The 14,918-nt window shown below is 42.0% G+C and overlaps 1 protein-coding gene across 1 annotated transcript in view; it reads left to right on the top strand.

Moving 5' to 3' along the window:
- Nucleotides 1-14,918, top strand: part of LOC141016250 (disco-interacting protein 2 homolog C-like) — a 189,237-nt gene that overhangs the window by 131,097 nt on the left and 43,222 nt on the right. The window contains exons 6-9 of the mRNA XM_073490508.1: nucleotides 4,373-4,522; nucleotides 6,222-6,341; nucleotides 7,578-7,775; nucleotides 13,854-13,945. Coding sequence (XP_073346609.1) covers nucleotides 4,373-4,522; nucleotides 6,222-6,341; nucleotides 7,578-7,775; nucleotides 13,854-13,945 — 560 coding nt within the window. The remainder of the gene's footprint in view (nucleotides 1-4,372; nucleotides 4,523-6,221; nucleotides 6,342-7,577; nucleotides 7,776-13,853; nucleotides 13,946-14,918) is intronic.

Here is a 14,918-nt window from a genome sequence, read left to right as displayed (position 1 = left end):
GTGTAATTAAGGCTGCCGTCTGGATGAGGCCCGTCGGGATTTCGCCGTAGCTCAGCCTCCCCTGTCGATGCTGTATATCTGCCAGGGGAATAAACTGTGGTCTCTGAGGAGTAACAGTTCAGCAGTTTGGGAGCAACAGAAGGTTCCTGGATGTTATTCATCAGGTGTCTCATAACGCTGATGAGAGAGGTTTTTCGCTGCAGGTTTTTCCCCCACAAGTTTTGCAAAACCTGCCGTCTTTGTCTTGAGGTCGAGTTTTCTCACTCACTCAGCTTTCTGTCTATTCGGCACAGACTATTGGAAGGGGATCTGAATGATTTTGTGGCATATTTTTCAGAGTTTTCATTAAATGTGTCTCAGGTCTGTTCCTTTACAAGCTACATGGAGGATGACAACATCCTTTAGACTTGGTTTGGCACGAAAAGCTCCCGAAAACTACCGGATGAAGTTGACAAAACAATTTCACCACAAGGTCCAGCTTTCAGGTGTAAATCATGATCCCCATCTGCAGAAAAATCTGTCCATATGTCAGTGAAATTTGAGTTTTCGGCACTTGAAGAACTTCTTTTTCCACTTTGACTTTGACTTTAAGTTTGCATCAACACCCCCACTTTCTCCCTGCAGCTTTATGTGGTGGTAAAACCGTTATCACACTACTGAACTACACTTCTACTAAACATTAAGTCATCTTTTTAATGCTGGTAGAGAAAACATACAGTAAAATGTCTTTATTGGCCGACTCACTTAACAAGACCTACGGGAGGTGATGGGAGACATTTGCCCTGACGGGGTTTGAACCTGTGACCTTTCAGCAACAGTATCTATAACCATCAGTCCACCTTTAAACCCGCCTTGACCCCCCGCGGCGAGATGTAAGTGTCCCGTCCCTGAATCAGCTCCCTCGGCCAGGCCTGATTGGTATTCCAGCGGTGAAGGAGGCATTCATCATCCTCCTCAGCTCAGGGCTGATATTCCCTCTCCCCGTCACACATCATCATAAATACACTGTGATGAGGTCACTGCTACACACACACACACACACACACACACACACACACACACACACACACAAACACACACATTCCCGGACAGATAAACAACTACGCGACTACAGAGAGTAGCACGTCTGGATCGGTGTAGCTCCGACAGACGGCCCAGATGTTGCAGAGACAGGATACGCAGCGTGCTACGGTAATTAGCATGCCTGTGCTGTGTGCTGCAGTATTGATATGCAGTCCATGTCTGGAGAAAGAATTCTGTTTGGTCTCGCTGGCTTTGGCTCGGCGCTTTGCAGGGAATCATCTCCTCCCTCTCTCTTCTACACTTTCTCTGTTTTCCTCCCGCTACATGTCTCTCTGTTTTCAGCCTTCCAGCTCAATTTTTAGTCGACTTTATTGGAAGATACATGACGTGAATAGAAGAGAACAAACTTTTCCAAAATCATCTCAGCGCATCAAAATGTTGTCATACAGCTATAGGCCAAAAAAAAAAGAAATTTAGCCACAGCACAGTAAGATTTGGGTGCCATTTTGGTTTAAAAGTCTTCTTTTTTAGTATAAATTAAGGTTGAATCAATAATGCACGCTGTACAAAGTAAGTATGGTGTGTAAATGTATTTGTACCTTATCTAAGAGTCCTTATGCAACCACTTCATCTCCCACCAAGAACAAAAGGATGATGAAATATTAAGTAAGAGGGAGATCAGAGTGGAAGGCTAGATGGTATTATTTTCTGCTTCAGCGTATCATTCTGAAGTAAATGTTATGTTATATACTAAAATGAAACCACCACGACTTTCTTGCAACTACAGCTTCAGTCAACATCTTTTCCATTCACAGCTTGAAGGTTGTTATTGGATGAAAACACGCAGCAAACAGTCGAAATGAAAATGATTCATTCACGTCACAATGAGACATTAAGAGTCAATGTGAGCGAGGTTACTTTTATAACATGTTGAGTCATTTTAAAACCCTTTGCTTGTCAAATAGCTTGATTTTTTTTAAAGAAACACTCATTAGTGGATTGAATTAGAGCCTGATGATGATGGAGAAGTGGGTTCTTTGTGTACATGAGCAGCACTCAGAGTCGAAGCGTTCACATGTAACTCGCTCTGCTGCCTTTTCACTGTGGGAAACCTTGACGCTGTGAAGTAGTTTGATCTCCTTTATGTTCTGGTCCTTGATTTCAGCAGCTGAGCGGAGAGTCGAGGGGTTCGCATTTAAATCATCTGGAGTGGTGACCTCTCAGGATGTTTTCAAAAGTAGTGTGGTGCATCCTCCACACCTGATTGATCACTTGAAGTGAAATATGGAGTTTTCAGGGTTTCTGTTATCTTCACCCTCTGCTTTTAGTTCATTTCTGCATAAATGTGTCCCTATTTTTTCACGGTCATTTGATGAACTTCATCTCTAAAGTTTCTTTATTTCATCTTTAAGAATGATGGTTTATCATCACGCATGTTTGATATTATGCAGTTTATTTTCTAGGCAGTACAGTGTCCCAGTTAGTCTAGAGTTTGGAATAGTTAAAAAAAGAGACCATTTGGACACATTTTATTTGTAATGAGAAACTTTTGAATAGTTTTGGGTTAACAAACAAACAGTTTGACACCAGCAAAGTCACTTTATTGGCTTTTTTTTGGTGCTGTTTCCTCCTAAAAGATGACTTTGCAGTGCAGAAAGTGCCAAATCATGCAACATTTTTTAAACCTGAACAGGATGAGATCCACCTTTGTCACCCAATCGCCAGATTAAAAAAAGAAAGACAATGTTTTTCCACGATGCACCACAGAGAAGCTTACAACCAGTAACCAGAGAATATGAGATCTATCTTAGCATGCTAACAATGTTAATGCAAATGGCACACAGAACATACAACTGCAGGCAGAACATAAATACAGTATTTAGCGCTGAAAGCCGAAGGACGGTAAACGACACGGCAGGCAGCTCCTACACTCGTCCCTATTTAGATTCACAACACATCTTCCTCCCTACATCATTTCATGCTCCGACCACTCAAAGTAAAGAATCCCCAGGGCAGAACAGTAAACTGCGTTTGATGTTGTTGAACAGCAGCTGAGCCTCATGAAAGTACGTAAATGTGAAGAATTGGAGGCATGGTGGGAGCTTTGAAACATCAGGCGCACCACATGAGCTGAAACAGCCTAACTGTAGCACAAAATTAAGGGAGAAACGACCTAAAAATGGATGTTAAGGTGTGGGTGTTGATGGGAATGAAGTGGGTTTTTTTCTCCTCAGAGAAACGCAGGCGTCACAGTTATGTGGTGGTGATCTGTGAGGGAATGGCTGCAGGGTTCTGGAAGGGGTTTAGATGCTGGTTCTGGTGGATTTTCTCTGTATATTTGTGAAGTGTGTCGGATCAACAAGGCCCAGACATCATTTTGCGGAAGGTTTCTTTGCAGGAATTCAGTGATAGATCATCCAACCTCAAATATTATTCATTTATTTTTTAACTTCTGCTAAACACTTCTGTGTGTTTTAGCTGCATGTTTCCAATCAACTTCATTAACATTCAGTTTCTAAGTGCTACCTGTATAGATGGTTCGATAGATGTATAAATGTGGGTCGGCTGGTGAAGCGTCTGATGTGCGGAGGCTGCATGTCGTCCCCCTCCATCCCTTTCCCTGTCACTCTGACAAGGTTCAAGGTAATTCATTCGTCATCATACAACACAGGGTTGTATAACGAAACTCCTTCATGCTGCATAAATGACAGAACATATAAACAGTTATTCATATAGAAATATGAATCTGCGTCAGGGTGAACGTAAACAGCAGCAACAAGATGGTCGACATCTTCACATCAAAAGTTCAACATCCGGGAAGCTCTGTCCATCAGCTGTGACTGTGTGTGAGCAACAAGCATCGATGTTTCAAACACAGAGTCCACCTCCCCTCGTCCAGCTGTAGCTGTAGGTGGAGACGGGTCTCTGTGGGCACGACAGTCTCTGATTTCACATTATTTGTCCTGGCTGAGTCCCATTTTGTCCACTTCCTTTTCCTGTGACCAGATTAGCCAGGAGCAGCCTTAAACCAAGATGGATTAGCATGTTTTAGCCCAACTCTCTTCCCGCTGGGGCCGGTCCAGCCGGTCAGGTTGGATGGTCTTCTTCAGCTGTTCTATCTAATAAAGAAAAGAAAAAGGCCCAAAAATATTTCTAAAAAAAGATATACAAATGAACATGAAGTAAAAAAAGAAAAGGAATTACATTAGTTTGAAAGTACTCGATGTATCGTAACATCGGGGCATTTATTTAAACTAGATAATTAACACCAGGATGTTTTGGGGGTGTGGGGGAACTAACCGGACCTTAATGCCCTCCTCGATTCCCCCCTCGTTTTCTCACGTCACAGAGAACCACTCTGCCCCTCCAGATGTCACCGGCTACACCAACAACACCGCCACCGACGGGATCCAGGTGGAGAGAGCCCCCGGCGCCGGCAACGCGGCCCAGAGACAGACGCCCAAGTACGGCAACGCGGAGCTGATGGAGACCGGAGACGGTGAGTTCCTCTGATGGTTTGGTCACCGATATTCATTTGTTATGTCGGTGGTCTTGTCGTGGTCAGATTTAGATGCTTTTCATCATCAGTAAAGATGAATCCAGATGTTTCTGAGGCCATCGAGGTCTTCTTGCTTCGTAGTTTGATAATTTCTTCTCTGGAGGGACTCGCAGCCGCAGCAGACGGACTCATTCATCAGACACGATCGATGCCGCCGTGGACGGAGACGTTGAACGCAGCTCAGAGCGAAGCAGCTCGACAGATCGGCTGCCAGAGTTTACAGATGGCAGCTTATTGGCTGAAAGAGACACAACAAAGCTGAGGCTCTCTATCTGAACGCTGAGAGGATTTCATCACAGATTATTAATCTCTGCATTATGTTGCTTACAATAGGTCTGTAGATTTCTGAGGATTTAACCTCAGATTCACTGTGTGCGGGCAGAGATTTGGCTTCCGTCTGCGTGTTCCCTGAAATAGTTTCTACATCTCAACGTATTAACTTTCCGTAAGGATTATTTTTGGCCTCATTCATCTTTTGTTTGGATTCATTTCTCTATAACTGGCCTCTAAAACAATACGTATGCAACATATCATCAGATTCACACCAGATCTCTGCCACGAAAATGTAAAAGGAGTCCTTGTCTTTATCTATATTATTTTACTTGATCATTTTTTAAAAGCAGAGGGATATTTTCTTTATTATTATTATTATATTTTTTACATTTTAGGAACCTTAAAGGAGATTTTATCGGCTGATATCAGAAATTTTGACTTCCTAATATCAGCCATCGGCCCCAAGAATTGCATATCGGTCAGGCTCCTACTGTGACAACGTGAGAACGGAAAGAATCGGAAATGATTTTAAGAGGCGCTGGATTATTTACATGATATAATCACGTGTGTGTTATCGTCACAATATCAATATTTAATTCTCATTATCGGTATATCGAGACGCCCCTAGTGAGAAATCTGAGATGCTGGTCAGGTTAAAAGGAAATAAGAAAAGGAGAGAGGTTATTGCTGAGTAGCTATAGCTAACACCTGTAAGATTGGTAGAGAAGACGCTCAAAGTATAATTCACTTTCCTCTGGATGGAGGACGAGTCTCAGCCCAGAATAGATCCCATTAACGGATGAAGGGACGGGTCCAGGAATGTTTTCTCACTCGACATTTTCAGTTTTTTAAGGAAGTCAGGAGAAACTTCCTATAAATGTTGATTCTGTCTGTGATTTCTCCACCACAGCTTGGTGAAGAAAAACCACCAGAGGACTGGGAGACATGAATGAAAATCTGGAGACATACACCACCTGCCTCTACAGGGTTTCACCGTACATTGTGCCAGACGCTCCGCTTCATCTCACCTCTGCGTCTTAAAGCTCCACAATCTGTGCCGGCCGGGTTTAAAATCAGCCTTAATCAAAGAGCAATTTGTACCCACACCTCATCTCGTATGCCATCTTCACATCGAGTGTCGTGTTCAGCGGCGGTTCTGTTGATTGCTCACTCGAGGCCACTTTCATGTAGATTAAAAACTTGGGGATGTTTTTGTGTTTGAAAGGAGAAGCAGCAGGATTGCACTCAGACTGTCGCTCGGCCGAATGTAAAAAAAGCCACAACTCTCCTCGCACGAGCACCTGTGAAAGCAACAAGTAAGAGTTCAGTGTTGGACTTAACGTTAACGTGTGTTCGTCCTCTGCAGGTGTTCCAGTCAGCAGCAGAGTTTCGGCCAAAATCCAGCAGCTCGTCAACACTCTGAAGAGACCCAAACGGCCGCCGCTGAGAGAGTTTTTTGTCGACGACTTCGAGGAGCTCCTGGAAGGTAAAAACTTCACCCTCTTTGTTTTTAAACAGATAAAAGTTATGTGCCTTTTAGAGACGCTTTCAACAAGCTGCTCATGTCTTTTTCTACGTCTACACGTCGGTGATAGCCTTGGCCCTTTTCGCGTTGTCCGAATTGACTGTGACATCATAATATTCTGCCAAAAAAAAGTTCTGGCTATTATTCCAACAGAACAGCTCAGGTCTATGTGTTGAAAGCTTGTACGTTGAAGTGAACACTTATGTAACGCTGTGATCCGACCCTCTCCCTGACGTTACATGGTGCAGAAACATGTGATGAACCATCAACATGATTTTGAAGCTTATTTAAGGTCAAAAAGTTACATAATGTTGCTTTAAACACAACAGTGAAACACAAAATCAGTGTTATGGTCCTTTAAAGTGTCACAGCTCTAAACAGGTGGACCAGACTGGTTTATAACAGCCATGCTGCTGTTTCTGATAATATATTAAAAGCAAGGACAACGATATGAAATGATTAAAATAAGCAGGATTTTAAAGAACATCTAATGTTTGACCCCAGCAGGGATCGAACCTTTAACTCCAACTGTGTTTTAATGCCTCGCTCTTCATGTTGAGAAAAAATCTGGACAGTAATCCACACAAATAAATCACATTTAGCTCTTCACTCCCTAATGTCTGCTGTGACAGAGACGGAGTCTCTAACTGATGAATATTTCTATTTGTTTCCAGCTTCAGAAGCTGCAGAGCCAGAATTTAATTTAATAATTTAAGCGTGAATAACAGATGCTGGGAAGACGGAGCTTGATTCACTGCGCAAACACAAAAATGTTCAACATCAACGTGGTGTTTTATTCAATTAAAAGCTAAATTCCTTCCTGTGATACAGCAGTGATAAAAACAAGGAGTACATGATGCAGTATGTTTAAGCCCACTATCATGAATCACAAGACTGTCATAATTAAGATTACACACGTGTACAACAGTTAACTTGCTACCTATCAAAACAATCTGTTATAATGTTATTGTATTTGTGTGCAGCTGAAAATCATCAATATTTTAAATGAGCTCACTAAATGTTTAAATGAATAAGAACAAAAACAAACGCTGATTGTGAAACAACAAACACCAGACTTCATTAACTGTAAAATGCTCGCTGAAGAACCAGATTCACATAGAAACAAGTTGGAATTAATTGTTGAATTCACAAACATTTTATTTTCTTGCTCTCGTCTTCTTATATCTTCCTTTTTAGTCCAGCAGCCAGACCCCAACATGCCGAAGGCGGAGGGGGCTCAGATGGTGGCCATGCGGGGCGAGCAGCTGGGCGTGGTGACCAACTGGCCCCCGTCTCTGGAGGCGGCGCTGCAGAGGTGGGGCACCATCTCCCCGAAGGCCCCCTGCCTCACCACCATGGACACCAACGGCAAGCCGCTCTACGTGCTCACCTACGGTAAGAAGAGCTCGCACTGAGTTTTATGGGTTAGATTAGAAACATTTCTCATCTATAAAATCAGCCGTCGTCTTCTGGAGAGAGTTCGTGCCTGATGACCAAATTACACAGTGACAGTGAGGTTGATCTAAACGCAGATGGTATCATTATTCTCAAGACAAATTTTAATAATGACACATTTAAAAAAAAAAAGTCTATTGCCAGTTTAAGTATTTAAATATTTGGCTTATAAGCTGATTTTATTTGAAACTTTCAGTACTGGAGCCAATATGATGAATGAGTTTGGATACAAAATTTTCCAAATGTTGAATATCTGAACATAAATTTGTCAATATTTTGATGGAAATGAGCAACTATCTGATTTGAAAATAAGTAAACAAGATTATAAATCTGCTTTCGTCCTCGGTAACTTCTTCCTCGACTTCTAATTGTTCAACGAACTGTGTCTGTTTTTGATAATTACTCTCCAACACCAAGTTACTATGAATCAAAGATATTAATCTCAGCCTGCTCGTTTGTTTCTGAACTGATTTTTTGGTCAACATTGAATTCATCTATTAGTCTTTGTTGCAGCAGAAGTCACAACACTGAGCTTAATAAGAAGAAATAGTAAAAATAAGATTAATAAAAATCTGTGCGTTTACATGTAACATACATATCTGACGTGAGATCTCTGCACCCAGAATCAATCATCACAATAACATAAATCAATACTTAAAATGACTTCCCTGCCGTGTGAATACAGGAGGGTTTTCCTCTGAATTGCTTCCTGTGTTTTTTTCAGCACATATGGTGGCTTTCACAAGCTGATTAACTGAAGCACCAAACAATGTTTAACACCCGCTGTGTGAGCATAATTCCACTAATGGCAGCCAGACAGAGCGCTAAGCACATTAGCAAAGTGTGAAAAAGACGCTTTCAAGAAAAGCAGCTCTGCGTCAGAGGGAGAGAAAGTTTTTTCATCCCGAAGAACAGCACATGTTTTTTAAAACGAGTTATTTTCTGAGGGATTTATCCTGAGAGACTCGCAGGTCGGTCTGTGTCGGGCAAACGTTTTATTTTGAAAACGCCGGTGCTGTCTGGAGGATTTGACTCCTTAATTTAGGATTCAGTCATTTACTTGTTTTTGTAGAAGTTTTGGCGACAATAACACAAAAATGATTTTAGTGTTGTCGTCTCTTTCAAATGCAGGATAAAAAGAAAGTATCTTGAAGAGTGGTCTCAGAATTTTGGACCCGACTGTACATCGAGTAGCCTGAACTAGATTCCTGCGCCAGAGGCAGCTACCGTCTGACACAGAGCTATAAATCCCATCTTTAGTCTCGAATCTATCAGAAGACGGATTAGGCGTAACGGAAAACAAGTCTTTAGCAGACAAACACGCTGCATGGTAAAAACATCATGTATCGGTCGTCTTTGCCTGCAGCGTTGCCTTCGCCCCGGCTCCCTGAACACACCCACGTCCTGACCTGCAGCGCCACAGAGCCACAGTTTAAGTCTATATTCAAACTGGGACAAACTCTTTAGTTCAGCAGCTGAAGGCTGCAGATCCGAGTCATTCATCTCCCAAACAGCAGCGGAGAAAAATGGCTTCAGGTCCAGAGGGTGTGAAGAGACGGAGCTGCTTCTCTCAGGTCCTGGTGAATTTTAGAGTCGGACCTCTCTGCTGCACAACGGAGAGAATCGAGTGACACCAAGAGGACCTGAACACATATTCACGCACATTAACACAGAGTCACATTGAGAGGTTCAAGAAGTGTTCACATCTTGAACTTTAAACTATAAAGTATGTCCCAGAATGACAGTGAGAAATAGTTGAAAAAGTTCTCAGATGTATTTCACAGTTTTCATCAACCATTTGAAGCCGGCTGTGAAGGTTTTATTACTTTCTTTGTCACCAAAGAGCAAGTAGAGATTTGTGAAAACCTTTTATCTCCAGTTCTTAGGATTTTCATGTTTCAGACTTGTGAAAAATTAAAGAGACTAGGAAAGAAAAAGAGAGAAAACTCGAATGGCACTCAGTAGAGCCGAATCACCGCCAAGGCCAAACAATCTCCTTTTGTACTGACTCATAGATCCCAGCCACCTAAATACACCTGATGGTGGCAGTGAGCAATTTAATGAACGATCGTCTCTGACAACAACATGTATAAATCTGTGAGTCCTGCAGGGTGCGACGTGTGCAAACTTTCATTTGCACGTTGCACACAAACTACAGTATTTCACAGTACTGCACAGTATGTACAAGTACTCAGCTACGACCCTCCTCTGATGATGTTGGAGGTTCTCATGCACGTTTTTTGTTCCACACTTGAGCTCAAGACAATCAAACACTCCCTCACACAAACATTAACCCGGAGGATTAACGTGAAACGGCCACAACTTCATCCCATCAGCTAACTGCAAACAGACGTGCAGTTTGTGCGTGTGTGTGTGTGTGTGTGAGAGAGAGAGAGAGAGAGAGAGAGAGAGAGTGTGTGTGTGTGTGTGTAAGCGAACAAACTGATTTGTGAAGAGCGAGCTCGCAGCTGATGATGAGGCGATATGAGCGCTCACCAGACTGTGAAATGTCTTCAGCCAGCACTCAGGAGTCAACAACATGGTGAGACCGCGTGTGTGTGTGTGGTGTGTGTGTGTGGTGTGTGTGTGGTGTGTGTGTGTGTGCAGTGCTGTATCTAAATCTCCATCTCTCTCTGCCTTTATCTCTCAGTCCTGTGGTGTCGTCTCTTTGAAGTCGGCCGACAAGGACAAACTTGTTTTGTTTCTTCCTGTCTTCCTTCTCGTCGTCCTCCTCCTCCTCCTCCGCCCCCCCGAGAACAGACAGACTTCATGATACTGAATATTCCCGCTGTCCTTAAACTCAACCCTGAGCACGCTGCACTGCAGATAACCTCCCATCACCGGCAGCACAGACATTTATACTCGTATAAAAAGAGTGTGTGAGAGGAGCTTTGATCCGCTGTAAACATCGGGGCTGTCGGTGTTTATCGCCAAATCACATTATCGATAGAGACGTTTGGATTTCTGTGCGGCAGGTGGAGGACACACACACACACACACACACACACACACACACACACACACACACACACCTTAGGCTGTGTGTGATTTGATCTCTTTCTATCTTTGATTATCCTGTGTGTGTGTGTGTGTGTGTGTGTGTGTGTGTGTGTGTGCAGCTCTGCTTTGTTTTCTGTAAACTACATATCCTGTTTTTTCAAACTAGTTTGTTGTCGGCTGTGAGCAGAACTTCATCTCTAACTTTTATGATGTCCCTCAAACAAACTTTCCAGGATCAGCTTCGCACACAAGCTCACAGTCACAGGACTGTCGACTGTCTCCTCGCTGTGGACTGAACTTCACGTCCTTGAACTCGTGCCATCAGTCTCAAAAAGGAAATGTGTCTCAACACGATGTGCGACAGGATAAAAACCAACAATAGGAAATTCTGCAATCATTATGATGCGATACAACAACACGATATGTACGTTGTGAGATGTTTAACAGCGTAGTTGGATGTGTGGAGCTGCAGCGGTTCGAAAGAGAAAAAAAAAGTGCTGATCAATTAATCGTTTCTGTCTTTTTTAAGCAAAAATGTCAAACAGCAGCCTGACTACAGCTTCTGAGTCTTTCTCAGAGCTGCTGCTCTCAAATGGTGAATATCTCATTTCAGAACAAAAGCATCCTTTATGATTAAATTAAACTGGATGATTGGACAGTGTCCTTCTCCTCTCCTCGGTTTCCGAGGACAAACAGCTGCTGGATGAGTCTTTCGTGGGGAGGTTAAGTAACATGTACTCTGTGATTACATGTGCGGCTGCAGCGCTCTGATTCAGACTCTTCTGCAGTTCAGCAGCAGCAGCAGCAGAGAAACTTTCTGACAGGCCAGCAGGGATCCTCTCCTCTGATTGTTCCAGCTGGAGGACGGCTGGTTGTCTCCTCCGGGGGCCAACGCTTTACTGCTGAGGTGTCCTTGAACCAGGCGTCCTAAAACTGATTCAGGGTCACTGCAGCACTTGTTACACAGAACTAGAAAGAAGTACACTGCACAGGTCTCCTACATGTGCATTATATGTTTGACATATCATGTATAAAACCTATATTATTAATACCTATTTCAATATTACTCAATATTATCTACAATGTAGTTAGAGTATAGTATGAGGCGCATATCTTTACACATTTCTATTTCTGTATCATTTAAGGCTCATTCCAGAAGTTTCCCCAGTTCATGTCGGGGATTTTCTCAAAAACATTTATGTTAAAACTTCTATTAATTTGCAGAAATACGTTTTAGGTTATGAATTTTAGAGGTTACAGACACAAATATGTACCTATGGGAAGAAAAACTTTTGTACAGGCAGTGAGAAGAATGAAAAATGAGCTAGTTAATATATATGACAATGAGAAGGTTACAGTTACAAGGTACGAAGTAAATGTATTGTTATTTTTTAAACTGGGGAGTGAAGCTGCTCAGCAGTCTGGTGGTATGACAGCAGATACTTCTATACTTCTATATCTATGCAATAAATATCAACAATTTTGCATTTAAAAATGTAAAGGAAATTAAAATGATCCTTCTTGGGAAAATAATAATAACCCAGAAAGTGAGTTTTTCAGCTCTGAAGCTTTATTTAACAACATCTGTGTCCCTCATTTTGTTTACACAGGACCAAATAACTTCTAGATGTGACAGAACTACATCAGAACCGCACAGAATCAACATATGGCTGCCAGAAAGTAAAAACTAGTGGAGATATGATTTATTGAAAATGACTTCTTCATTCTGGTAAAAAAAAAACAACAAAAAAACCCAAAACAACTTCCTGTCATTTATTTGATTACTGTAACTCTTTAGCAACAGTTATTTGAATGAAAACATGTTGCCAAGCTCCCGTAGAGTCTCTCAGATGATCAGGACACATTTTAACCCAATCCAGTGAAAAATAAGAGATTCCTGAGGTTCAGATTACAAATACAGAAAATCATAAAAATGCTGAAATTTAGCTCACAGGACCAAACTTCAAAAGTGTACAGCTGTAGGATTTTGCCTCCCCATGTCAATGTTTAATGCACGTTTTCCCTACATTTTCTTCTACTTTATGTCTTATTTTATTTATTTTTAAATACACATGCTCTTATTTCTTATTATCTAGACTGTATTTTATATTTTTTCTTATCTAAGTCGCTGCTGAGTCGTTCTGAGTCGCTCGTGTTTCCTTCATTTCTTCTCCTCCTAACAGTCTTATTCTCCTCGCTGGATCCCACAGCTCTCCTTTTTTTCTTCAATTCATTAGTTCTGACAAACATCAGAAAAAAACCTCATTTAGTGTGAAAAACAATGAGGAGTTCACGCTGGATTGCTCATGCGTCATATCTGCGTCTGCCAGTCTGAATTAGGAGGAAAAAAAGCAAAAGGAGGGAAATTGATTCCATTGTTGTGAGTCGCTGCGTTAATGAACAGAGCCGACTACCTCGTCTGGCAGGTGCGATGAAACTGATGGGAAAGATTTGATAATATTATTTCAGGTAATGTATGCAGGGTGATGTTTAAAGCAGCCGTTAGTTTGACAAACACCTTCTGTAGAGGGAAGATATTTCTCTAAGTGTTTCCTTTTGAAAAAGAGGTAAAGTTCTGGCTCATGTTGCCTGAAGTTGCGTGAGCGCTGACATTAAAACTAAATACGTTCGTCAGTATACAGCAACTCTTTATTGATTATAAACTCATGTCGGACATGTGACGTCCTCTGTGTGTTTGATGTTATGAAATCTGCGTGATCGCCTCCATGCCGCTCCACCCGTGAGCTGATATAATGTGTTTTAACATTGAGTGTCACGTCAGTGCAGTAATTTCTTACATATGTTGACGCGTGATGTCATCCTTTTGTTCAAACGTGCAATCAAAAGAAAAGATATTTGATCTTTTTCGCCTGAAAGTCGCCCGACAGTCGACATAAACTGGCCTGAATCCTGGATCCTGTCGTTTCAGACCTTCTACAAAGACTCCTGTGGTTTTCTTTCTGTGACCTCACTGTTTGATGTATGTAGTGTGATAAATTATCTGCATCTGTCCTTCAGGAAAACTGTGGTCCAGAAGCGTGAAGGTGGCCTACAACCTGCTGCACAAACTGGGAACCAAACAGGAACCGCTCGTCAGACCTGGAGACCGGGTGAGTTAAAGAGAACTAAACCAGAACTCAAAGAAACAAAAACCGGAGGTCACTGAGGAGGAAGGTTGGAGCGATGTCCCGACTTGGACTCGAGGTGGACGTAAGTTTGACTACAGACTAAAGACTTGACTTTATACATCAAGTAAAGTAAATCTGTGGAACCAGAACTGTGAAGGACGTGTTGGTAAAGAGCAGAACGGGTCTTATGAACCCGATATTTCAAGAACGCCTCGAGGGAAATTCTTCAAATTTGTCACAAGTGTCCACAATGACTGGAGGAGGAGCTGAGGAGATTGTGGTGGCCAAAGGTCAGAGGTCAAGGGTCAAGGTCAGTGTGACCTCACATAACGCATTTTTGGCCATTACTCAAGAATTCTTTCAGAAAGTACAAAAAAATCCACCATGCAAATGTTTAAAAGGATCAAATGATGAAGTTACGACATTTAAATATCCAGGTCAGAGGTTAAATGAACTGTGACATCATAACATTCTGCATCTCAGTAACAGACACTCGACTGGTGTTAAGAGGAAATAAGAAATAAAACCTTTAATTAGTTCCTCGTTTTTTGTTTACATTTATGTCACTGAATATCAGTAATTACTTATCAATTAATTCTTCATCATACTTTTTGAACATGTAAGATAAATTGTCCAGTGACAGATATTAATACCTCGCCTGTGCTCTGTATGAAGACCCGATGCTGCACGTACGACTGCGTTGCCTTAACTAAAGACTTTGAACTGCTGACTCGACGTGCCTGAGAAGAAACGACTTGGACTAAATGACTTTGAGTCACAGGTCTGGCAGATACACCAGAGGAAGTTTAACCCGAGTCAGCACTCTGCTCAGAAACATCTGGACTCCGTCGTCTCTTTGGTTTCCTGTGGTTATAAAACATCTCAGAGCAGCTGTGTTGGAAAACACCGGCAGCTTACAGACGTCACCTCTGAAGATTTCAGGCCACTTGACACA

The sequence above is a fragment of the Pagrus major genome, chromosome 21 (genome assembly GCF_040436345.1).
Source record: "Pagrus major chromosome 21, Pma_NU_1.0".
Lineage (NCBI taxonomy): Eukaryota > Metazoa > Chordata > Actinopteri > Spariformes > Sparidae > Pagrus > Pagrus major.
Note: the sequence above shows the minus strand (reverse complement) of the source record. Positions and strands in the feature narration are given on the sequence as shown.